At 42.7% G+C, this 27,304-nt stretch overlaps 1 protein-coding gene across 2 annotated transcripts; it reads left to right on the top strand.

Annotated features, from left to right (window-relative positions):
* The first annotated feature begins 1,262 nt into the window (after positions 1 to 1,262).
* On the top strand, positions 1,263 to 27,012 carry LOC311062275 (uncharacterized protein). Of its 2 annotated transcripts, XR_014602481.1 has the most exons (9): positions 1,263 to 1,781; positions 9,968 to 10,265; positions 12,201 to 12,501; positions 14,227 to 14,397; positions 14,957 to 15,162; positions 15,935 to 16,181; positions 18,251 to 18,515; positions 20,455 to 26,142; positions 26,494 to 27,012. XR_014602481.1 is itself a non-coding variant. In XM_084081179.1 (8 exons), exons 1-8 carry the CDS (start codon positions 1,388 to 1,390, stop codon positions 21,237 to 21,239), a joined length of 2,667 nt encoding a protein of 888 aa, XP_083937305.1. In that variant the 5' UTR covers positions 1,263 to 1,387; the 3' UTR covers positions 21,240 to 27,012. The 2 variants fall into 2 exon arrangements, 1 of the variants encoding a protein (XP_083937305.1); XM_084081179.1 differs by having other exon boundaries at positions 20,455 to 27,012.
* Positions 27,013 to 27,304: the final 292 nt, after the last annotated feature.

Genomic DNA, 27,304 nt, shown 5'->3' with positions numbered 1-27,304 from the left:
GAGAGAGAGAGAGAGAGACCAGTGTTGCCATGTCCGCCTATTATAAGCGACTTTGGGCTTGTTTTTCTGTAAAGTTGCTTGTAAATATTGATAGTTGCGGTTGCGTTTTTTTTGGGCTTGTTTGTTTCTAAAGTGTAGTTGATTTATTTGGGATTGCTTTCTAATTGTTTAAACTACTGTTTCTCATTTTCAAGAACCGCCAAATTCATACATTTGTCTGTGCATGGACCCCCATATCTGAAAATATTTCATGCCAGGGACCTCAAAAATGTTCCAAAATTACTTTTTTTTTCTCCAAGATTATTTTTTACTTAGCAGATCCCATAGCAGATCGGATGCATGCAACGCGTTGCGAGCTTGTAGATCTGCTATTTTCAAACAGCCGTAGCCTAGTTCCTCCATGAATTGAGAATGTGGGGATCTCATTTGAAACAAGCCATTGCGGCTTTTATGAGCAATCCATTTTAGCTGACCTTGTATTGTAAATTGTACACCTCCATGTGCTTTTTCTCTACAAATCTTCAAAATAAAGTATTCAATCAATCAATAGCATGGCAACAAAGGTGGTCAAAAGAGTAAACCAGAGAACCAGATTTATGGGCAGAGTTTCCTCTTTTGTCAACCCCCAGGCCCTCAGGACCCTCCCAGGGGCCCTGATTCAGACCCTTTTTGACTATGCTTGCTCCTCTTGGTACTCCAACGCCTCAGTGTCACTGAAGACTAAGCTTCAAACCTCCCAAAACAAACTGATTCGACTACTTCTCGGACTGGGACCCACCAGTTCGCTGGGCCCATTCAAAACAACCCTAAAAACTCATCTTTCTGGAGGCCAAAAGAGGAGCTAGTACCAGTTTCCCTAGACAGACGACCCCCCCTCCCCTTTTTTGTGTATATATATTTTTATTTTTCATGCTTTTTTTGTACATAGTGGTATACTATTTTTTCTCTGTATTTTATGTTGATTTTTGAACTGTTTGGTTGCTACTATATATGTCTATGAAATTAATTCAAGGACCCCAACGGAAACAAGTCCGCAAGGACTTTTTTGGTCGGACCTTTTAGACAAAAGTATTATAAATGTAACTGTGTTGTTTTACATTATTTTGCCTAATAACATTTTCAATCAATCAATCAATCAATCAGTTGCTTCTTTTGGGATTGTTTCCATAGACCTGGTGTTGCTTGTTTCTCTCGCAAACCTGGCAATACTGCCCCAGGAGCAGAAGAGAGAGAGAGAGAGAGAGAGAGAGAGAGGAGGAACAAAGGCTCTCCTCTCGTCGCCGCCGCAGTGTTGGATCCGTATGTAGGAGGAAAAACCAATAAAGGGGAAAAAAACACACAAACATAACACAAACCCCAACAACAACAACAACAACCAAGAAAGATCATGTCCATCGAAGGACTCAAGATGTGTAAGATCCAGAGCCTGAGGCTCTCCGTCAACGAACAGCTGACCCTGGTGGGAGACGAGATCTGGTCCGTCATGGAGAAGCACCAGCCCCACCACCCCCACCAGCACCACCACGGGAGGATCGGTGGTCTTACCGGGGGCCAGGGGCCTCCCGGCGGCGGGGGGGGAGGTGGAGGCCCCGGTGGGGGTCTCGGATCATCGGACACCACGGCCGCCGCCGCCACGGTGTCCGTGCGGCTCTTCGTGTCGGAGCGTCTGTCCGCCGCGGCGGAGATCATCGTGGGTCTGGTGCAGCGGGAGATGGACGTGTACGAGGCGCAGCTGCTGGACATCGTGGTCAGCAAGCCGCACAACAAGACGCACAGACCAGGTTTTATTTTTAAATAATAATAGTATTTTTAATTTTTATTTTTCATATTTTTCCTGTTTTTTGTTTTTTTTTAAATGCCGCTTTGTTTTGTTTTTTTATAATGTTTTTTTTTTTCTCTACATAGACCCATAATGCATAGCGGTAGGTGTCGCTAGTTTTTTTTTCCCTACTATTTTTTTCTACAGTAGTATACAGTCTATTATACTTTTATTTTTCATATTTTTTTCATATATATATATATATATTTATCCCGCTTTGTTGTTTTTTTATCGCTTTTTTTTCTCTATATAGACCCATAATGCATAGCGGTACGTGTCGCTAGTTTTTTTTTTCTTCCCTATTATTTTTCTCTACAGTCTATCGTCTCGAGCGGAACAAAAAGCGCAGATCTACAAGCTAGCGACGCGTCGCGATCTGCGCTTTTTGTGCAGTTGCACAGTGTTGCCGACGCAGTGTAATGTAGTTATATATATTTATATATACATATGCATAAGACACTGGGAGCACCAGCCGCCATTTTATACTGATGGACTGTACTGTACTGTACTGGTACCAGTATACATACTGTACTTGAAACCAGTTAGTATACATAGATACTGTACTGGAAAACAGTATAAATACTCTAGTATTGGACTGGTACCAGTATACAATACATACTCTACTGGAAACCACTTATACATATATACTGTACTGGAAACCAGTTAATAATACACATATATACTGTACTGGGAACCAGTATAAATACTCTAATACTGTCCTGGAACCAGTATACATACTGTACTGGAAACCAGTTAATACATATAGATAATGTACTGGAAGCCAGTATAAATACTCCTGGGACCAGTACTGTACTGGTCTCCATTCAACCACCAGTGAATACATGAATGCATGTAATAATGTACATTATTACTAGTATTGTAATACTGTATTAGTAATGGTATAATGTGCATTTAGCATTTCATTGTAGCGATGCAGAAAAAAACAATATATATTTATATGATTTATACATTTTTTCCTTGCATTTATTGACAGTCACAGTGTCAGTTAACAGAGAGAGAGAGAGAGTCAGAGAGTGGCATGCAGCAATGGTCTGCGGGGCGCGGGAATCGAACCGGAGACCCGCTGTCATATGTGCTACACACCTTAACCACTGAGCTTTGACTGTGTAAACATCATGACCTTTGAACTTCAAACAACAACAGAGACCAGGCAGTGTGTATTTGAATTTCAAATGAGTCTTATTGCTTTGTCAACATGTCATCTTACGCTGGTGTTGTGTTTTTCTAAACGTCATAACAAGAACAACAATAATAGTAATGATGATTATTATTATTTAGTCCCCTTTATTTGCTGTTGTATTTGTCAGTGGGGGGGGGGCGGGGCAGTGGTGGCTGCTCTAAAACTGTAAAAGTTAGAGAAGTGTGCTTGTGGCTGAAAGGTTGCCGGTTTGATTCCCTGGACCGGGGACTAAAGTCACTTCAACACTGTTGAAGTGCCTTTGAGCAAGGCACAGTGCTCCAGTGCAGCTGCTCAGCGGCCAACAGTATTAGACTGTGGTTGTACTGGTCAGCTCCCTGCAAAACAGTATTAGACAGTGGTTGCACTGGTCAGCTCCCAGCAAAACAGTATTAGACTGTGGTTGTACTGGTTAGTTGTCAGCTCCCAGTACAACAGTATCATACTGTGGTTGTACTGGTCAGCAGGGCTCAGCGATCCTCCCCTGGGTAAATAAAGGTTGAATTAGAAAATGGTACATTTGCACATAGGGAAATTGGTCCCCTGCATTTCACCATCCTAGCTAAATATACTCGCTTTATACCTTGAAGTATGTATCAGGCTTTAGGAGAAGATGAATTTGTAATCTTTCTTGTTGTTGTCAAAGGTTCTCGTTAGCTCACTAAACCGGTGTTTCTCAAAGTGGGGTCCGGGGACCCCCAGGCGGTCCTTGAGGGGGTTCCAGGGGGTCCCCAGCAAGATGAGGAACAGTTTAAAACTTTTGGCACTTTTAACTTTATTTTATACTTCAGCTTTTTGAACAAAGCACGATCTGTACGCTTGCACGTTCAACGCGTCACATTATGACACATTGAACTTGTGAGTTGTAGATCGGCTATTTTGGAAACATTTTTCAAACATCTTAAAAAAATGTGAAAGATTTGTAGCTTTTTTTTAAATCTCGAACCTTCTCTTATGGGGATCCCTGGCACAAAATGTTTTCAGATGGGGGTCCGCAGCCAATATCAATTTGGGGGTCCTTGACATGACAATATTTGAGAACCACTGACTGCGCGGGTGAATTGGATTTCCAACACAAGACAAAACGGAGCATCACAGCGAAACAGAACAGTCATCATTGTTTTATTTGGAGTATCTTGATTTCATAATAGGCTCTATTCACAGCAGCCATATTATGAAGACATTCACAGGTGTTACCAATGATACTAATGAAGGCTCTGTTCCATTTAGTCTAGTACAGTGGTTTCCACGACCCCCATAACTCTGAGAGTGTACAAATGGAACCAAATGGACCCTTACGGGTCCATTTGGTTCCATTTGTACACTCTCAGAGTTACACACCTGTAAGGGGCCATTTGGAAGCCCATGAGGGTCCCTGGACCCCAACTGTAGACCCACTGGTGTTTCCAGTGAGCCAACATGCACAATATCAGCACCCTGACTCTGTTTGACCAGAATGGAACAGAGCCTTCATTAGTATCATTGGTAACACCTGTGAATGTCTTCATAATATGGCTGCTGTGAATAGAGCCTATCGCTGGAAGAAAAAGAAATAAGACTTGATTACTTCAGGAGCCATATTCCCTACACCGTAAACTCCTGAGTGTTAACTTAAGGGTCCATTTGGTTCTCTCAGAGAGAGTCAGAAATGGGCAAAATAACACTGAGGATTTTACAGTGTAGGCTGAACCAGATGGATTTTAAGAGGTCTTGTTTTATTGCATTCCTCAGGATGTTTTACTGGGAAGGGGGAGGGTGCGCACGGCAAAACCTCAGTGTTAGTTTAACTCCCAAGAGGGTAGAAATGGAACCAAATGGACCCGTAGGGGTCCATTTGGTTCCATTTCTACACTCTTGTGAGGGGTGGCTGTGATGTGATGTGACTCTTTGAGGAGGAGAGAACAAATGGAACCAAATGGACCCGTAAAGGGTCCGCCCTCCCCCATCACACCCATCCTTCACAGTTAAATCAACACGAAGGATTTTGCAGTGTTTGTGTTTTTTTTTTTCAGAAGTCCATTTAAGGCCATTTCCTGCACTCAGGACAACATTATGTCATTAAAGTAGAGACCAAATGAAAGATGGCTTTTTCAACCCTTTTAGATCAAATGTACCGGCTCCATTAGGGTCCATTTGGTTCCATTTGTACACTCTTGAGAGTCGCCACGCGAGACAGAATTCTGGAGGGGCAAAATCAGACCTTTTCCTCAGAAACAAAAGAAAAGAATGATGCCATTTTCTGCTGACATGTGCATGACATTCGACACATACACATAACCAAAGCTTAACTCATCCACTGCCACCGACGTAATAAACGTAATTCTTTCCAATGACCAATTCTGCCACGGATTAAATAAACGTAATTATTATTTTCTGGGAGGGGGGGCGGGGCTCTGTGGAGCAGCCTGTGACCAGAAGAAAACGATCGTCTGCTTCCATAGTAAAGGATTTACAAAAGTCAAATTTTCTCGGATTTATGATGTTTTCTAAGTGTTTTTCAAAAAAACAAGCCACATTCAAACGGCCATAGCTCTGGAATGGAGGATCGTGTCGGGGCACTTCTCCCATTGTCAACCTTATCTTCACTTAATAGGCTCTATGCACAGCAGCCATATTGGACAGAAATTGGGCCCCTTCCTTGCTTCCTTCACAGGTGTTACCAATGACACTAATGAAGGCTCTGTTCCATTTAGTGTAGCACAGTGGTTCTCACACTTTTTAATTTCAAGGACCCCCATAACTCTGAGAGTGTACAAATGGAACCAAATGGACCCGGGAGGGTCCATTTGTACACTCTCAGAGTTACACCCCTCAAGGAACCATGAGGGTCCCTGGACCACACTTTGAGACCCGCTAGAATTACTAGTGAGCCAACATGCACAATATCAGCACCCTGACTCTGTTTGACCAGAATGGAACAGAGCCTTCATTAGTATCATTGGTAACACCTGTGGAGGAAGTCAGAAGAGGCCCAATTTCTCCAAAATGGCTGCTGTGCATAGAGCCTATTGGTCCTCACTAATGCTCTGTATAAGGTGACACCATTTCTGTCTACTGACTACAGAGTCTCATTGGTGAGAAGTGGACAGTTCAGAAACCTGCCTACCAGTGACATCATCGATGGGCATTCCAAGCTAATAGAAACTAAAGCCTGCCTTTCTCTTCCTGGAAAGTCGCTGAAATAATGTAATAATAGTAATAATAATGAAATAATGTCATTGTTCGTGCATAAAAAAAAGAAGAGAAAATAACAATTTGGAAATTGCCTGCAAAACTGCCTATCGATGATGTCACTGGTAGGAGGGTTTCTGAACTGTCTACGGCAGGGGTCTTCAACAGGGGGTCCGGGACCCCTAGGGGGTCCTCAGAGTTACTACAGGGGGTCCGCCAAATCTTTGTGTGATATGATTTTTTTACCTTAACCACTTGAACCCTATAGCATCCCTTTTCTGAAGAGAACTTTAGCCAAAAATAGCAGATCTACAAGCACACAACGCCTCGCGCTGCGAGGCGTTGTGAGCTTGTAGATCGTCTATTTTTGGCAAAGAGATATAGGTGTAGAGGGAAAAAAGAGCAGACCAAGTAAACCAAAAAGTTGAATCTGAAACACAATTTTATACAATAGGTAGAGGGGGTCCCTGCTTCATCTCTGTCTCAGCTAAGGGGTCCTTGGCCTGAAAAGGTTGAAGACCCCTGGTCTACGGCCCTCCTCTGTGACAGAACTGTTGCCATCTTTTATTGTGAACATTAGTGAGGCCAATTATATGAAGATAAAGTAAGAAATGGATGAAGTCCCTTAACTTTAGCGCCGTTAAAACCCTTTCGGCCGAAAATCGAAAATGCATTTTTTAACCATTGTCGGCCGATATGTTTCGGTGGGCGAATATTCGGTGCATCCCTACTTTTTGCTGTTATGGTTATTTATAGAACAAAATAAGATAATAAACCCTTATACAAAGCGGACTTGATGATATAGAGTAGAGACTAGTGGGAAATGACCGTGTTCCAGCAAAACGGCTTGCGCGAATGCGCCGTGTGAGAGTGGTTGTCAAAACATTTTCCTGAGGTTGACGGGTATGGATTGGTGTTCTTTTGTTAATGAGCAGGTGACAAGTCTGACTGTACTTCACTGACTGTGCTCCAACACACTGGCCCGACGTTGAATAAGTGTTGGAAAGCGTCTGTGGCTGAAAATCTGTTGTATTAGGCGCTGTGTGTGAGGTGTGTACACGGCCAAGACGGGTCATTAGTTATAGTGACCGAGCCAGCTCAGTCGGTTGTCGGACGTCAGTAGCAGCAGAGAGGGGACAGAAAGGAGGCGTAGACTAGCTCTCTAGTTGTTTAGCCTTTTCAAGGAGCTGTAGGCTATATTTCTTTCCGTGATATTGCTCACGGTAAATGTATATAGGCCTACTTTTATCTGCATACAGCGCACAGACTGTATGGTACGCTACGGCGTGTTGGCTCAAAGTGCAGACACATAGTAGAGTGTATGTGACTGTGTGTGCACATAGGCTCTATTCACAGCAGCCATATTTTCACTTCCTTAACAGGTGTTACCAATGATACTAATGAAGGCTATGTTCCATTTAGTGTAGCATAGTGGTTCTCAGATTTTTCAATTTCCACCACCCCCATAACTCTGAGAGTGTACAAATGTAACGAAATGGACCCTTACGGGTCCATTTGGTTACCATTTGTACACTCTCAGAGTTACACAGCCGTAAGGGGCCATTTGGAACCCCCTTAAGGAACCATGAGGGTCCCTGAACCCACATTTTAGTCCTTCTGGTGTAGCAGTGTTTCCAGTGAGTCGACATGCATAATATCAGCACCCTGACTCTGTTTGACCAGAATGGAACAGAGCCTTCATTAGTTTCATTGGTAACACCTGTGAATGTCTTCAGAATATGGCTGCTGTGCATAGAGCTTATTAGTGTGTGGCTCTCATTCAAACACGGAAAGAATATTGCATGTGTAATGTAAACACTTTATCAGCTGTCAGCTATTCTCTGAAAGCAAATATACATTAACACAAAACGTTATAGCCTAGGCTATATTTTGACTTGCCCATATCATAAGCACTTTGGCCTGCTTTTGTCTGAGCCAAAGTCCTTTATAATGTAAAAGGTCTGTAAAATCCAACTGAAACAGCAGATATTTTATTATAGCTTTCAACTTAGTTTTCACCATCGCAAGCATGTGTGCTCATTCTCCAACTAAATCATAGGATAATAGATATATAGCATAGAACGACCATGTTATCAATTTGAAAATGATGATGAGTAGCCTGCTTGCACAGAAATGGCAGGCTGCTGTGCCAATTATTTCTAATAATTCTAGCTATTGATATCATATTATTTATTTTTGATCATTAGTTGTAACAAAATGACATGATGGCTGTGTGTGCATCGCGCTGTCACTGGCTGCAGGCACGCCAGTGTTTATCATTTTAACATTAAATGAGAAGAAAAATATGATAAACCAAAATAGTCTAATTACAGTTTAGTTCAAAGTATAACCATGTGCCTATATCATGTAAGCCCCCTGCTGTGCAGTGGCCCTCTTTATTGATTTGATTTCTCAAATTATTTTAGCCTGCACATGTTCATGTGTGTGTAGCGGAAAAAAACTAGTAGCCGATGTCGATGCGGTGTGGAGAGAACTGTCTGTCTGTCTGTCTGACTGCACAGTGGGGAGAGCATGGCATTCAACAACGTTTTGACACCTTTCAATTGACTCCATTGGCTCTATTCACAGCAGCCATATTATGAAGACATTCACAGGTGTTACCAATTATACTAATGAAGGCTCTGTTCCATTCTGGTCAAACAGAGTCAGGGTGCTGATATTGTGCATGTTGGCTCACTGGAAACACTCTGTTACACCAGTGGGTCTACAGTTGGGGTCCAGGGACCCTCATGGGCTTCCAAATGGCCCCTTACAGGTGTGTCACTCTGAGAGTGTACATTTCGGGTCCATTTGGTTCCATTTGTACACTCTCAGAGTTATGGGGGTCGTGGAAACCACTGTGCTACACTAAATGGAACAGAGCCTTCATTAGTATCATTGGTAACACCTGTGAAGGAAGTGATAATATGGCTGCTGTGCATAGAGCCTATTGACTGATCTCAATTCGACTTACAGTCTGTACAACAAAGTATGGTGTGTAGCCAGTGTTACAGGTGCTACAGGGCTTTTGTTAAGATAAGTGTTAAAAATGATGTAATGATTATATTGTAATCATTGCTGTAGAGTGTTTGTTCAGTAACAGGGGTCTCCCTGTCTCCCCAGCTCTTTGATAAACAGGAAATACATTTTCGATTCAGGATACCAATTTTATCCAATCAGTTGAGAGAACTCGTGCAGGATACAGATTAGACAAGTGAATGACGCAAAGAAGTGAGCAGACAAAATTGGAACTGGAACACTATACAATTGAAGCTGATAAATGGGTACTCTCTCCTGATTGGATGAAATTGGCAACCCAAAGAGTACAAAAGGAACCAAATGGACCCATAAGGGTCCAACCTTCCCCCGTAACACCCACCCTCCAAAGAGTCACATCACACTCATCCCCCCTCTGAAGAGTGTGCGAACGGTAACTAAATGTACCCTTACTGGTCCATTTGGTTAACACTGAGGATTTGACGTTCCACCTTCCCTCATAACAGTGCAATATCCTGATGAATGATAATGATCTATCTGGACAGTTAATATCTGGACCAACCATCACAATTGTGAATTAATTTCTTTTTAAAAAATGTCTCTGTTAGAAGGATGGGATGGTTCAGTTGTCTACAGAATTATTTTAAATCATTTATGAATATATTATTCATACATATCTTATTGTTTGTGACATGAACATTATATTTATTTATTTATTTTCTTATTCATTTATCTATCTTGTAATTAATAAATAATTATTATATTTTTTATTTTGTCTCCAGATCTGCAGTTCCAGCTCCCACCATATGGGGGCAGTGATCAGAGTCAGTCTCTGCCGCTGCACCAGAACCACGGTGCGACGGTGGCACCCGGAGGCGACGCCCTGTCGTCGTCCTGCTCCGTCGGCCAATCCAACGACAGCGACGGCCAGGGGGGCGGAGCCCAGCCCAAACGGACCTATAAGAGGACGAGGGGGCGTGGCCAGCGACCCAACCACAGCTGTCTGCTCTGCAAGAAAGCTTTCCGACACAAAACCAACCTCGTTAAGCACGCTGCCGATACGCACATGGACAATGCTGGGTAATTCATTAGTTATTATTATTAGAAAACCAACCTCGTTATGCACACTGCCGATACGCACATAGACAATACTGGGTAATTAACTAATTATTATTATTATTAGTAATAGTAGTAGTAGTAATGGCACAAACGCTGTTTCTGCGCACAATTAATTTGACATAATGGCAATTACTTACCCTGATCTTGAGATTCATCTCTATAAAATCACTTCTGAATCAGCTGTTTCCACAATTGTTTGAGAATTGAAAAAGTTATAAGTGGTTTCGTGAAGGCGTTTTACGAACGGAGCAACGCTTTGGATATCATGTCCAGAGTGCTTCTTACTAAAGCCCAATCAGCATTCTTCACCAAGTCTGTTCGGTTTAGCTGGCTACAAACTACAATATGATGTCGTTCAGAGCTGCGGGTGGGCATGACTCAGACCTTTTTCGGCTTTTCTGCGCCGCCGAGATGTTGCGACTAGCGGAACACGTTTGGCTTCTGTGATTGATCAGACGTTGGTCAGACGTTCAAGGTGAGCGTGATATATTTAGCTTTGTTTCCGCATTCAGCCCAGCTTCAGTCTGCCACCAGTGAAAAGTTTCAGCGAAAGTTTGGAAGAGACCGTTGGCTGTACCAGTCTCACGAGCCATCTTCCAGGAGGTACAAACACCTCTGGAATCTCTCTCTAGTGACCATAAACACTACCTGTCGCTAGAAAGGGCAAAACCTCCATACCTCCGTCACAAATTCCCACCACAGCTCGTCGCAATATCTAGATATGAATTTAACCAGCAGTGCTGCCAGGCTGTAGTGTATCACTGCTTCTGTCAGAGCTGGGCTCTGGCTCTCAGAACACATTAGCTCTGGTAGAACACATTGAGTTTAAAGGTATAGCTCTCCAACAGATAGCTACAGACAGGCAGTCGAATGAAGTCGGTTGGAAGGTGTGAAAAAAAGTTGCTGAATGCACCTGAGAGCCGACACTGACAGACGGCTACTATGGTGCTAAAAATAGCCTGTGGCCTGATATCTTTTTCAACATCAAGCCCGCTGCTAACCGACGGTCGGTCGGCTTTCGGCGCTTCCCTAGAACTAGACGATTCGCAACCGTGTACCCCTGGCGGTGTGCCGGGGGGGGGGGGGGGTGCACGATGCGGTGCGGGTCACATGCGCGTGATTTTTCTTAATAATGAATTAAACTACTATACTATCTACAACCTAACAATGCATTGCGCTTGTAGATCTGCTATTTTCAAATGGCTAATATAGGGCTTAAGTGGTTACTGTATGTTTTGTAATAATAATCGAAATCTACAAAGTAACTAGTAACTAAAGTTTTCAAATAATTGTAGTGGAGTAAAAGTACAATATTTGCCTCTGAGATATAGTGGAGTAGAAAAAGTATTAGAAATTGGAAATACTCGAGTCAAGTGCAAATACCTCGAAATTGTACTTAAGTACAGTTCTTGAGTACATGTACTTAAATACATATGCCAAAATCCATTTAAAAAAATTGCTTATCACTGTTCTCAGGTCAAATATTGATATGCGATTAAAATGCGATTAATTCATTACAAAGCCTCTAATTAATTAGATTATTTTTTTTTATCGAGTCCCAGCCCTAGTTTTTTTTTTAAAGGGAACAGGGGATCACTGGAACAACATACTTTGAGAGGCCAAATACATATAATATTGGGGGTCCTTGACATGAAAAAAGTTCTGTTCCAGGGACCCCCAGAAGCAAACATTTGAGTAAAAAATGTAGTTTGAAAAAATATCTATATTCAAAGATTTGCACATCTTTCATTTTGCAGATCTACAACCTTGTATATAGCTAGTATAAACGAATGGTTATAGGCTATAGCTAAAAATCTAAAACGACGCAGATGCGTTCCCCGACTGAATGGGTTAACTGTGTGTGTGTGTGTGTGTGTGTGTCTCTCTCTCCTCTAGGTGTGTGTGCGGCGTGTGCGGAGACACTCCAGACAGCAGGGACGCCCTGGCGGAGCACATGGAGTCGCACAGGGCGGACGGGAGCGGCACGGGGGGCACGTGCTCCATCTGCGGCAAGAGCTTCCAGAACATGGAGACCCACATGCGGCGCCACACGGGGGTCAAGCCCTACAGCTGCCCCGTCTGCTTCAAGCGCTTCCCCCGGCCGGGAGCGCTGCGGAGACACAAGAAGATCCACGCCAGGGACCCGCGGGTCTGCTACGTGTGCGGCGAGATGTTCAGAGGAGAAGAGGAACTACAAGTGAGGACTCTGAATCTACACAAGGGATTACAGTTGTCAGTCGCCACGGCTGATTTCAGTCATTTTGTTCTTTATGTAACATTAACAACCCATTAACCCACTATGACCTGGGACGCATCTGTGTCATTTTTTGATTTGAGCTAAAACGCATTATTTTACACTTTTGGCTATTCAAAAATAGCAGATCTACAAGCTCATAGCGCGGCACCGAGTGCCGCGCTACGAGCTTGTAGATCTGCTATTTTTGAGAAATCGTAAAAAATGTGTGCAAATCTTTGAATATATATCGTTTTAAAGCGAACATTTGAACTCAAATCTTTGCTTCTGGGGGGTCCCTGGAACAAAATATTTTGAGATGGGGGTCCACGGCCAAATACATATACATTTTGGGGGTCGTTGACGTGAAAAAGTTTGAAAACCACTGACATAGAAACATACGTTTTTTTTTCTTCAAAAAACTGTATGTAACTGGATTTAGAAGGCATTTTGTAGAATCGGAACCTCAGGCCTAATAATGGGTTAAGACCTGAGGCTTACAAATGTCTTCTAAATCTTAACGGTTTTCTGAAACACTTGTGTTGCTATATCAGTGGTTCTCAAACTTTTTCATGTCAAGGAAAATTGACCAAAATATTTTGTTCCAGTGACCACAAGAAGGAAAGATTTGAGTTTAAAATGTTTTATAAAAAAATAATAATATGTATTCAAAGATTTGCACAACTGTTGAGGCCTGAGGTTCCGATTCTGCAAAATGTCTTCTAAATCCTAAGGGTTTTCTGAAAAACGTATGTTTCTATATCAGTGGTTTTCAAACTCTTGCATGTCAAGGACGCCCAAAATGATATGCATTTGGCCACCAACCCCCATCTCAAAATATTTAGTTCCAGGGACCCCCAGAAGCAAAGAATATATATGTATATATATATAGAGAATATATAAAAATGTTCAGCACGGCACTCGTGCCGCGCTATGAGCTTGTATATCTGCTATTTTTGAATAGCCAAAGTGTAAAATAATGCTTTTTAGCTCAAATGAAAATGTGACACAGATGCTTCTTCAGGTCTTAATGGGTTAACAATTTAGAATGGGTCAAACTAGCAATGTGTTTTTTTGTTTTGTTTTTTTAATATATTTTTGGGGCTTTTCTGCCTTCATTTTGATAGAACGCTGTAGATTGAGAGGAAATTGCAGTAATCTGCAGCAAGGGTCCGTCGGGCTCGGGAATCGAACCCGGAACTTGCTGACAGGCTGATTGAGAGAGGGGTCCGGGACCCCTAGGGCGTCGTCAGAGTTACTACAGTTACGGCCAAATCGCTGCGACACGTGGGCTTGTAGATCGCCTATTTTCGGGGGGAAGAGGTGTGGTGTGGAGGGGAAAAAAGAGCAGACCAAGTACAGAGCCAATGGTCAAGTTTACTAAGAAATAAGTGAAAATACACATTAACATGAATCCAACATGTTAATAGCTACTTTTCAGGAAATAGAATTTAGCTTGTAACGTGAGCTTGTAGATCAGTTATTTTCACTACTTTAGCTTGACACTCTTGTATGACGAAGTAGGGCATTAAGTAACGACAAAACAACATAAAAAGTTGAAATAAGCCTGACAGAAACAAAATGGTACATAATAGAAAAATCACTATGCTATGTAATGATTAAGACTCAGTGTGTGTGTGTGTGTGTGTGTGTGTGTGTGTGTGTGTGTGTGTGTGTACGCGCATGCAGGCTCATATAAAAGACACTCACAAAGGGGAGGATCACTGTGAGGACGATGATGACGATGAAGAGGAGGGTGGGGCTTGGAAGGAGGGCGGCGAGACCACCTCCGACCAGGAGAGGGAGCCAGGCATCGGTAACTACTACTGTCGAGTGTGTGGAGACACCTTTTACAGCAAGGTACCTCAATGTTATTCACCTTATTATGTTATTGTCATGTTATTAATGTTATGTACGTTCAGTGTTTAGTGATAGGCTCTATGCACAGCAGCCATATTATAAGACATTCACAGGTGTTACCAATGATACTAATGAAGGCTCTGTTCCATTCTGGTCAGACGGAGTCAGGGTGCTGATATTGTGCATGTTGGCTCACTGGAAACACTCCCAAATGGCCCTTTACGGGTGTGTAACTCTGAGAGTGTACAAATGGAACCAAATGGACCCGTAGTCGTGGAAATCTGAAATTCAAAAATCTGAGAACCACTGTGCTACACTAAATGGAACAGATCCTTCATTAGTATCACTGGTAACACCTGTGAAGGAAGCGATAATATGGCTGCTGTGCATAAAGCCTATTCCCTCAAAGCCTATTCCCTCAGGTTTGTCTGCTATAGTTCAAAATGCACATAATGCTATTTCCATAGCGTGTTTTTAGACAGATGCTGGGTTCATTGTTTACCTGGTAACCTATAGTTTTGTTGTATGTACATAATGTGATTTAAATTGTCATTGTTAGGGCTTCCTGAGGAAACACGCGCTGAGTCACTGCAAGGAGACGCAGTGTGCATGCGGGGTGTGCGGCGAGTGGTTCGAGTCCGCAGACGGCCTGACCACTCACCTGCGGTCTCACAGAGAGCCCAGCGGGCCGTGCAAGATCTGTGGGAAGGTCTTCCAGAACATGGAGACGCACATGAGGCGACACACCGGAGAGAAACCCTACAGGTACAACTAAAGCTCTCACTTCGTTAAGTCACTTCTGTTTACCGCCGCCTGTTATTGAGTTTTCTCGCATTATTCTTCTGCACTTTAATTTGACTCTTAATTACTTTGTAAAAAAATATATATTTTTGGGGCTATTCTGCCTTTATGCGGATATTTGGTACAGCGGGGAGTGACACACAGCAGAGGTCGTCGGGGCTCGAGAATCAAACCCACGACTCGCTGTCAGGCTGCATTAGAGCCTATATGTGGTATGCGCCTTAACCACTATGCCATCGGTGCCCTGACTCTATTATTGTTCTGTTTCATTTGTACTTCTTTAGTTATTGAATGCAAATGCCCTTTTATATTGTGTTTTTTCTTGCTCTGTGTCATGAATGGGTGTTTCCTAATAAAGAGACACGGGTTTACCACCTTTTCTCTTTTTTTTTCTCCATAACAAATTCAAATTATTATTTTTTTTCTTCATAATGAATTCAAATGCCATTTTATAATATTGCTTAAAGGAGTAGTTCACCCAAAAAAATACTTATTTTCTATCAATTACACATCCCATGAAGCATTGACTGAAATGCACCCGGTCATCAAATTATTGTCTCAGGAATGCGTCAAAAACAACAAAATCTCCATGAATTCAATGCTTCATGGGGTGTGTAATTGATAGAAAATAAGTACTTTTTGGGGTGAACTATTCCTTTAATGTTTGACGCGTTCGTTGAATTGCCTCGTTGTTGAAAAGTGCTGAACAAGTGAATCTGCCGCGCTTCGCCCACAGCTGTTCCATCTGCCACAAGCGATTCCCTCGCCCGGGCGCGCTCAGGAGACACAAGAAGACGCACGTGGCCGAGAGAGCGGCGCACGCCAGCACCAGTCAGGCCAAGACGTACGGGAAGGGCGGAGGTTTGAAATCACACATGGGGGGAGGAGGAGGAGGAGGAGGAGGTGGTGGTGGTCACCCGTCGTGGGGAGGTGACGATCGAGATGACCTGGACAAGGATGGGGACGGAGATTCTGTCTTAAAGGTACAGTAAGTGATTTTATTATTATTATCTTTTAATAGGTTTTAAATAGCTCTATTGTGTGATAGTAACCATTGCTATAGAGTGCTTGTTCAGTAAAATGGCTCTCCCCGTCTCTCTAGCTCTTTAGCAAACTAGAAAATGCATTTTCCGATCCAGGATACCAATTTTATCCAATCAGGAGAGAGAACTCATACAATTGCAGACACAATAGGCTCTCTATGCACAGCAGCCATATTGGAAAGAAATTGGGCCCCTTCCCTACTTCCTTCACAGGTGATACTAATGAAGGCTCTGTTCCATTCTGGTCAAACAGAGTCAGGGTGCTGATAGTGTGCATGTTGGCTCACTGGAAATACTTGAGAAGGTTCCAAATGGCCCCTTGCGGGTGGGTAACTCTGAGAGTGTACAAATGGAACCAAATGGACCCGTAAGGGTCCATTTGGTTACAGTTATGGGGGTCCTTGCGATTAAAAGGTTTGAGAACAACTGTGCTACACTTAATGGAACAGAGCCTTCATTAGTATCATTGGTAACACCTGTGAAGGAAGTAAGAAGAGGCCCAAGTTCCTTCCAATGGCTGCTGTGCGTAGAGCCTATTGGAACTGGAACACTATAAATAAAAGTGTTTAAACCAAATAATATCACTCAGGTCATTCCGTGTCAAAGGCAGAGCAACAGTTCATTTGAAACGCTGGATATTTAAATAATGTGGAAAATAAAACGATACTCTGTACAATAAATATGTTTTATACATGTTGGAAAAGGGTATTTGAACAGCTAAATCTGCACCCCCCCCCCCCCCCCCCCCCCCAACATTCAGTTGAGCAGTTATCTGATGGCAGGAGATCCAATCTCGTAAACTCATCTAAACTCCCGATAAACAAATGCAAGGATACTTCATTAGACACACCTCTCCAACTGCACGTTAACGCACATTTCTATCCAGCCAGTCATATGGCAGCAACAAAATGCACCCAGGCCTGTACATGGTCAGGACAAGTCTGCTGCAGTTCAAACCGAGCATCAAAATGGAGTAGAAAGGTGATTTAAATCAGTGGTTCTCAACCTGTTGGTCGGGGCCCTCCCTTACCCACAGCGCTAGGCTCACAGCGCCTCGCAAGGCCCACAACGCGAGGCTCACAATGCCTCGCAACGCGTTATCTGTTATTTTCACAATGTTTACCTTGGGGGTTCCCAGTTCAAATATGATTATTTTGGAGGGTCACGGCCTGAAAAGGTTGAGCACCACTGATTTAAACCATTAAGACCTGAAGCCGATTCTTAAAAATGTTTTTTAATTCCTAATCATTTTTTGAAAAAAATCCAAAAAATGTTTTTTTCAAGATTTTTCAAAAATAGCAGATCTACAAGCTCATAGCGCGGCACTCTATGAGTTTTGAATAGCCAAACACATCTTAAGTGACACAGATGCGTTCCAGGTCTCAATGGGTTAACACATGATTGCCAAGATGGCATTGATGCGTTCTTTCATTGGGAAAATTCCACAAGGGGCGACCTAACACAGCTTTGGAATGATCGATCGTCACTCAGAGAAGTAGAATGTGGATGTGACGTCGTTCCAAAAAAAACAGGAAGCCATCCGCTTCCTGTTTGGGATTTTCAGAAAAACAGCTGTAACTCAGTTTCTTTTTTTTTGCATTGAAAACCACTAGTTTTCAGCGGGCCGAAGCCCCAAAATGGCGGATCGCGGGTTGGAACGTTGTCGTTCCTATCGATACACAGATCCCTCCGCTAACCCACGGTGACTATTTCGTTTGTGCTTTTGGCACACAATGTCGGTTCCACGGCGTTTCAAATATCATCGGATTGAGGTAATTATACGCTGGCATGGGGATAGAAAACTGTGTTTAATATCTTGGCAATCAATGTGTTAATAATAAATAAAAACAAAATGTAGGAAACAAAAAAATAAAAGGGTATTTAGTCGTGACCCATTAAAAATGGGTCTGCAACTCACAAATAGGTCCCGACCAACCGTTTGGCAGACACTGAAATAGTATGTAAACATCAAAATGTTGTCTCTTTATTTTTTCTACCTTTTTAAACAGATGCTGGAACAAGCAGAGATGGACAAGGACGGGAGCGGCGCCCCGGACCCGGACGACCTGGACCTGCTGTGTCCTCCTCACCGCTGCATGGTGTGCGGGGACAACTTCCAGAGCAAAGGTCACCTGAGGAAACACGCCGAGAGGCATTTCAACGACCCGGAGTCCCGCTGCGGCGTGTGCGGGGACCGCGTGCCGGCTCACGAGAGTCTGACGGAACACCTGCGCTCGCACATCGAGACCGGCGGCAAGATCTGTCATGTCTGCGGTAAGACGGCCCGATCGCTAATAGGCTCTATTCACAGCAGCCATATTATGAAGACATTCACAGGTGTTACCAATGATACTAATGAAGGCTCTGTTCCATTCTGGTCAAACAAGAGTCAGGGTGCTAATATTGTGCATGTTGGCTCACTGGAAACACTCTTGTTACACCAGTGGGTCTACAGTTGGGGTCCAGGGACCCTCATGGGCTTCCAAATGGCCCCTTACAGGTGTGTAACTCTGAGAGTGTACAAATGGTTCCATTTGTACACTCTCAGAGTTATGGGGGTCGTGGAAACCACTGTGCTACACTAAATGGAACAGAGCCTTCATTAGTATTATTGGTAACACCTGTGAAGGAAGTGATAATATGGCTGCTGTGCATAGAGCCTATTATTTTTGCATAATCGTCCCAATTGTTTCCATTCATCTGTTTCAAACATAGAAAACATAGCAGGTCAACAAGCACGTGGAACGGCTATTTCTATTAAAAAGAAACCATTAAATTAGCCCCTTAAAACCAGAAAAGCATCTGTGTCATTTTAGATTTTATCTATGTAATTTATATAGCAACATAATATTTTTTCAGAAAACTGTTAGGATTTAGAAGGCATTTGTAGAATCGGCCTCAGATCTTAATGGGAGCTGGAGAGATGGGGGAGACTCCTGTTAGAATTTAGAGCGTTAACATTTTTTATAGAGGTGTAACGATATAGTAACTGCATCGAAAAATCGTTTTGAATTTTCAACGATCTACTATATCGATATGCAAACAGCAAAATATCGTATCGTTTTGCAATGCAAATAATCGTATTGAAACGTTTTGCAATGCAAATAATCAATTATATCAATACTAAGTACTTTTAAGAAGAAAAAAGAGAAAGAGGGGTTTATATCCAGTATCCAGGTATTTATTTTTCACACAGATTTTTTGGGTAAATAAATAGTTACTATATCGATTTTAAATCATTGAATCGAATCGTATCGTTCTAAATTAACCTGTCCTGTATCGTTCATGTATCTTATCGACTAAATCACTGAATCGAAATGTATCGTTCTATAGTAACCTGTATCGTATGGACAACCAAGTATCGTGATACGTATCGAATCGTTGTTAAAACGTATCGTTACACACACTTTTTTTTTTTACAATTCTCACAGCGCCTTTAATTGAGATAATTAGCATTGCACATTGGAACTTGCACAGGGCAGATATGTCAAATAGCATAACCCATTAAGACCTGAGGCAGATTCTACAAATGCCTTTTAAATCACTAGTTCTTTCGTCCCAAGGACCCCCAAAATGATACGTATTTAGCCGAGGACCCCCATCTGAAAATGTTTTGTGCCAGAGACCCCCAGAAGACAAGATTTGTGTTAAAATGTTTCATTTTTTTCAAACATTTAAGATGTTTGAGAACCACTGTTCTAAAAAGTTTTCAGAAAAACTTATGTTGCTAAAATCAAAAATGTATGGGTTAATAGACGGATACATTTTCAGGTGGGTCATCAATTTCATTCAATCAGGAGAGAGAACCCATTAGTCAGCTGTAGGTTTAGAGTGTTGTCTGCTCATTTTCTTTGTACCATCAGCATTGATTACTATCAGAGCTATCTAAGCACTTGGTTTGACAAAAAACACGAAAAAACTAAAACACACTTAGTGCACCTTTTTTTAAACCATTAAGACTGGGAACGCATCTGTATGTCATTTTTAGATTTCTTTGGCTATTCAAAAATACCAGATATACAAGCTCATAGCGCAGCACCGAGTGGCGTGCTATGAGCTTGTAGATCTGCTATTTTTGAAAAATCATGCTTTTTTTTTGCAAATCTTTGAATATATATATATTTTTTTAAGCGAACCTTTTTAACTCAAATATTTGCTTCTGGGGGTCAATGAATTGTCAACTAACATTTTTAATGGTTGTCCCCCTTTCTAGGTAAGACCTACCAGAACATTGAGACTCACATGCGGATCCACACGGGCGTGAAGCCGTACACCTGTCCCGTCTGCAACAAGAGCTTCCCCCGGCCGGGAGCGCTGCGCCGCCACCGGAAGCTGCACACGGGCGAGCGGCCGTACATCTGCGAGTTCTGCGGCAAAGCCTTCATCGACAACGGCGCCCTGTCGACGCACATCAAGAGCCACACGGACGACAAGCTGAACGCGCGCGTCTCCTGCGACGTGTGCGGCAAGAGCCTGGCCTCGCAGCACGTGCTCGAGGTGCACAAGCGCATCCACACCGGGGAGAAGCCCTTCGAGTGTCACGTGTGCGGCAAGGCCTTCCGGCAGGTGGGCGGCCTCAACGCGCACATGCTGACGCACACCGGCGAGAAGCCGTTCAGCTGCGGCATCTGCAACAAGAGCTTCAGCACCAAGGGCTACCTGGAGACGCACGTCCGCTTCCACAAGAAGGACAAGCCGTTCGGCTGCCACCTCTGCTGGAAGGCCTTCGTCACCAAGAACGACCTGAAGAAGCACCTGCTGACGCACAGCGGCGAGAAGCCCTACAGCTGCCGGGTGTGCGGGAAGAGCTACCAGGAGAAGCGCTCGCGCGACGTCCACATGAAGGTCCACCTGGGCGGAGTCAAGCCGGGGAAGGACGGCGGGGGGCCAATGGGCATGCCCGACCTGAGGAGACACGACGGCGGGCCAATCAGCATGCCCGACCTGATGAGGCGGCACGAGGGCCTGGCGCTTCACAGAGACTTCATCCAGCTGTAAACTAACGAACCCTAATTGAACCCCGGTTGGGGCTCATTAACCTTAATTAACTCTCGTTAGGGTTAATTAAACCCTAGTTAACCCTAAACCCAGTCTGTTGAGGCTCTTTTTGACTAAGAACTAAGTAAACAGTGTCGTGCAATGAAACGCATTTCACAGGTTCTGGATTTGTTTCCATTCGCTACGACTGGGTTTCACGTAAGGCTCTCAGAACCTAATTTGCGCCCTGCTCAGGAGGTACTAACCCTTACACAAATGATAAAATAGTGAAATTAGAAGATCTACAAGCTCGCAACATGAAGGTTGTAGATCTGCTATTTTTACCTCTTTTTTTTTTAATGCATTTCCTTTTTAAGTCTACGTTTCTTTTTGTATGACTGGTTGTAGTGGTCGTAATGGAAACCCATCAGAGAACTTCACAGGTTCTGTAAAGCAGTGGTTCCCAAACGTTTTAGCTCGAGACCCTGAAGAGAAATTTGATGTCTCCCCCGGGGGCCTAGCTGAGTGAAAACAGCCGATCTACAAGCTCACGGCGCGTCGTATCATGTCACGATGTAGATGTGCTATTTTCACTACTTAAAAGTTTTTATTACATATATATATATATATATATATATATATTATATATATTTCTGAAAATCAAAAAAAGGGACATTTATTCGCGACCCATTGAAATTGCGAATAAACAAAAGGCTCCAGACCTACAGTTTGGGAAACACTGCTGTAAAGTTTCAGGTTGTAGAAGGTTCTGGATTAACCCTTCAAAGTCGAAAAGAGCCAACAGGTAGGGTTAGTTAAAGGAGTAGTTCACACCAAAAGTTCCTTTTTTCACCCATCACTCGGATTACATTGTGAGAGTTGTTTCAAGGCTGAGTAATTCAGAGAAAGGTCATTTTGGGGGTGAACCACCCATTTAACCCTAAACCCAGTGGGCAAGTTAGGGTTAACCAACCATAACTTAGTTAAGGTTAGTTAACTATAACTAACTCTAGCCCCAGTCTGTGTTCATTCCATAATGTTGTTGTGATGTTTAATCCTTCCTGTAAACCCTCCGTGTGTGGCAGCAGTTTCTCCTCAGTGAGGCTTTAGGCTAACGGCTCATGCTACGTTTATGCTACATTATCATGTTGTTCTGTCACTGAGCTTGATTCAATACCACAAACTATGAATAAATGGCCTCCTGATTAACATCACTAAGTGGATGATGACATCACTAGGAGGAGGAATTCAAAATATGAACCGTGTGAACCAGAGAGGGGTTCAAAGTGTGGGGAGCGCCTCCAGTGGGAGGTCACGGGGAGGTGCAGCGTAGTGGTGGATAAAGAGTATTAATTCTAATGGGAGAGTGAACGTGAACACAGCTTCTAAACGATTCTTCAGCCCCATGGTCACTGAACTAAATGTGTGACACAATCGTCACAAGCCACACAATTCTCCCAACATTCTGACACGAAAATGGCTTCTTTTCAGAGATACTATGAGAAAATGAACTTTGTTATAGACCTTTCTCTGTCCCGGCAACACACACTCTCGCGAGATCTAGTGACAGTAAACGTAGGACGTTCGCGAGATCTTCCGTCAGACGTTATCCATTTAGGAGACGATTTGTTTACCATTTTGCCTCGAGTGGTTAAAATTGGGATGACGGCTCTTCCCAAATATCTGCCATCTTTGGTTGTGACGTTGGGTATAGGCTCTATTCACAGCAGTTATATTATAAAGACATTCACAGGTATTACCAATGATACTAATGAAGGCTCTGTTCCATTCTGGTCAAACAGTCAGGGTGCTGATATCTTGCATGTTGGCTCACTGGAAACACTCTGCTATACCAGTGGGTCTAAAATGTGGGTCCAGGGACCCTCATGGTTCCTTAAGGGGTTTCCAAAAGGCCCCTTACGGGTGTGTAACTCTGAGAGTGTACAAATTGAACCAAATGGACCCGTAAGGGTCCATTTGGTTCCATTTGTACACTCAGAGTTATGGGGGTTGTGGAAATTGAAAAATCTGAGAACCACTATACACTAAATGGAACGGAGCCTTCATTAATAGCATTGGTAACACCTGTGAAGGAAATGATAATATGGCTGCTGTGCATAGAGCCTATTATGGGTAAAAGTGTTTGGCAAAATGCAACATAATGGAATTTGTAGGGCTCCTTACTGCCCCCCTGTGACATTGGTACGTTAAGACGTTGCAAACGTTTACTTGAATAATCAGCTGAGTGGGCGCTCGGGTGGTGCAGGGCTACTAAAGTATCTGTCCGCCACCGTGGGGTCGAGGGGTTTGAATCCACCGTGGTGCATCCGGTTTGGCTGAGTGTCTATTTGAACACAATTGGTCGTGTTTGGGAGAGGGAAGCCGGGCGGGTGAGCAGTGGTGGAAAAAGTACTCAAAACTTTGACTTAAATAAACGTCCGGAATTCAAAATGTACTTGAGTAAAAATACAAAAGTATTGGCATCAAAATGTACTTAAAGTACCAAAAGTAAAAGTACTCATAGTGCAGAATGTCCCATTTCAGGTTTTCAAATGTATAAAAATCTTTTGAAAATAGCAGATCTACAAGCTCACAATGCGCATTGTGAGCTAGTAGATAGGCTATTTTCAAAAGGACGAAATGTATATAGGACTTGGTTAATGTATGTTTTGTAATAATAATCTAAAAAAATATATACAAAGTAACTAGTAACTAGTTTTCAAATAATTGTAGTGGAGTAAAAGTACAAAATTTGCCTCTGAGATATAGTGGAGTACAAGTAAAAGTATTGGAAATTGTAAAGTACAAATACCTCAAAATTGTACTTAACTACAGTACTTGAGTAAATGTACTTAGTTACTTTCCACCACTGGCGGGGAGGGTGACTTATCTAGCTATCGAGCCTGTAGGAGTTTGTACAGAGATCTCTGCCTACCGATACGCCTGGGGAAATCATTGTATGGGCTTGAACGCCGGTGACAAACCAGCGCTAACAAGCCCACACCCACATCCCAATATGAAGGAATGCTCTAAAGCAGGGATCTCGGATCTTCAATAGATGGAGATCTCTGATAGTCCGGCTATGCCTGACTACGGCCATCTAAACGGTGTCACTGTGATTCCTAATGGTTTTGGGAGGGAATTGTTTGTTTGAAAACGCAGCATGCACTGCTGGCTATATGTCGTGCTAACACACAGCCACTGGAGGTCGCTGTTGCTCTGTTTTGGATCAATTGAAATAACCTCAACCAGGTGCTCACCAGAGACATAGGTAATAAAAAAAAAGTTAAAATGTCAAAGGTGCTCCTGGATCAGACAGGATAAAACAATGTTAATATAAGGCAGAAGCCAACATGTTTGGACCTACAGAGGTCTTCATCAGGGCTAAATGAATACAAAACAGACAGACTCATTGCATAGGGCCGGAACACGTGAGAACAGCTAGGCAATTCAATAATTATCAAACGGCCAAATACGCGTGGATGCATAGCAATTAATAGTAATTACATAGGGACAATCAAGCAATCGACAAATTAGAAGCAGCCTGTGAGCTTACGTTCCTCGAGCAGAAAGTTTGCTCGCGGTGGAGGCTCAATGCGCCTCGCTACTTTTTAGCTTGCGTTGATTGGTCAGCCGCCGTATCGGCCCAAGGGAGATATGGCCGCTGACCAATCAGCACAGAGCTCCTCACTCTCTGGGTTCAACTGCTCTTTCCCGGGTCAAATGAATCAACGCTGGGTTTATGTGATTAATGATCAATATGTTCTATACAGACTGATGTTGACTTGATGCAGAACTCTTTATTCTTCCTGCATTTTACTAGTTAGATGTATTTTTATTTTTGTCATGTAGTGTTGTCCGTCATGTAGTCTAACATTTAATCTGCATTTATATGAAAAATAGAGATTGTTCATTAGGTGAGATTCAAGATAGAAACTAAAGTAGCGCTAATAGTAACGTCACGGTATCTTTCATTTGTTTGTCTCTGTCTCAGACTTTGAAAACCGTCCTGCATATGAACCCAGTGCAGGTCGGGTCACTGTTTGTTTTCTTTTGTTTTGGGTTGTTATAACGGTAAAAATGATGGACAGGGTCAGTCCCTGTTTTTTTGGTGAAATTCCCCTTTAAGAATCATATATCATATATATCCAAGTAGAGACGTCTTAGTTAGTGAATCATTCTAAATGTTCAGATTATTCTTCAATGTGAGCGGGGTGTACCAGGACCTGTGCAGTAGAGGGACTGACGATTAACCAGGCTTCTCAGAGATGGACTTGTAGATTGGATAATGCAGAGAAATGCTGTGGGAACCAGAACAGATCTCCAAACAGCTGCTCTGCAGGCCTTGGACCAAGACTGACACTAGACTGATTTGATCAATTCTGACTTTTGTGTATCTCAGTTTAGTCTTAGACAGCAACCCCAAATTATCCACTGGAATGCTGTGTTTAATGCCCGTACATACTCTATAACTGTTCAGTTTCAGGATTCCTATTAAAAAATAGCCGATCTACAAGCTCAAAATGTGTCACACGTTTTGAGTGTGTAGATCGGCTATTTTTGCTACTTTTGTGTGACATATAGTATGACAAAGTAGGGCATTAATTTCCAAAACAAATCTAAATCGTAAACATTTGGAGATGAGAGGCTTATAAATGTCCTAGCCTAAAGCCACAGATGTTACTGTTAGCGTCGCATCGGGTCCCTTGTGTGTTCCGTAACTGTATAAGTTTAATAAGTGTTTTAATCGTTTCCATTGAATGCAGAACCAGCTTTCACCTGCTGCAACAGCTCATTGACAGAGACAGTCAGTCACAGAGAGGATTAAAACACTTCTTCATTTAACCAATATGGAATATTACTGAACAAATGGGACACGGAGGGACGGGTAACACCCGTGGCTTATGGGTAAACACTCTTATTTGTTGAATGGGCTCTATGCACAGCAGCCATATAGGAAAGAAATTGGGCCTCTTCTTCCTTCCTTCACAGGTGTTACCAATGATACTAATGAAGGGCTCCGTTACATTCTGGTCAGGGTGCTGATATTGTGCATGTTGGCTCACTAGAAACACTCCATTTTGGTTCCCAAATGGCCCCTTATGGTGGGTGTCTAACTCTGAGAGTGTACAAATGGTTCCATTTGTACACTCTCAATAACACAACCACTATGCCACACTAAATGGAACAGAGCCTTAATTAGCATCATTGGTAACACCTGTGAAGGAAGTAAGGAAGGGGCCCAATTCATTCCCAATATGGCTGCTGTGCATAGAGCCTATTTGCACATGTATGGAGTAGTAGGACCATTAAACACGGACTTCCAGTGGATATTCGGGGATGTCGTCCAACACTGACAGAGAAACACAAATGTTTTTTCAAGTTGATGAAATAAGTCTTGGTTCAGTCTTGGTGCAGGGCTTCTCCTCTGGGGGGCACTGTGGTTCAGAAAGATGTTTTGAACACCGTCCACTGTGTGAAGTGATTGAGTTTTTTTCCCCCTCACGGTTGACAGACCATAATAAGCCTTGATTACATCATGAAAACATAACATTGGTTTTAATGTATTTCTGGCTCTATAATACTATGTTTGTGCTAATGTTGTTTATTAGCATTATTTCTACAGTGTGCCTGAACTTTTCCATGACGAGTAAAATTCATATTCTGCCTGGAAACTGATGACTGTCATCTCTGTGTCTTTTGTTTTGGACCAATCACCCGTTTACAGGGTGTGTCTGGGTCTTTAACAAGGCCCTTAAGGGGTGTTGAATTGTATTAAATTCATTTTAAAGGTGTTAAATATTTTTTTCTGAGGCCATGTATTCCAAATGACTCAATAGAAAGTTAAATCCAAATCACTAAGTGTGGAGGCCAAAATCGTCCCCCCAAAAACCTGTTAGGAGTACGTTTCAGATAATTGAGAGTTGATTGGTAGTAAGTACTTTGTAGTGACTTTTTTTTTTGGTCCCTGACATTCATCGAGCTCTGGACTTAGTAAATCTTTTTTTTTCACCATTGTGTCACTACCGAAACGAAAGTTTGTCACTACCGAAACGAAAGTTAAATCCGAAAAAATCACTAAGTGT

Source organism: Gymnoscopelus microlampas (genome assembly GCF_963454915.1).
Source record: "Gymnoscopelus microlampas genome assembly, chromosome: 15".
Taxonomy (NCBI): domain Eukaryota; kingdom Metazoa; phylum Chordata; class Actinopteri; order Myctophiformes; family Myctophidae; genus Gymnoscopelus; species Gymnoscopelus microlampas.
The sequence above is the reverse complement of the archived record's forward strand: the minus strand, read 5'-3'. Positions and strand labels throughout refer to the sequence as shown.

What these genes read in the sequence shown, in the direction of transcription:
- LOC311062275 (XM_084081179.1), top strand. Translation starts at nt 1,388, where the DNA reads ATGTCCATCGAAGGACTCAAGATGTGTAAGATCCAGAGCCTGAGGCTC. An exon ending in ACGCACATGGACAATGCTGG is followed by an intron (nt 10,266 to 12,200) that starts GTAATTCATTAG and finishes TCTCTCCTCTAG; the next exon opens with GTGTGTGTGCGGCGTGTGCG. An exon ending in CAAGATCTGTCATGTCTGCG is followed by an intron (nt 18,516 to 20,454) that starts GTAAGACGGCCC and finishes CCCCCTTTCTAG; the next exon opens with GTAAGACCTACCAGAACATT.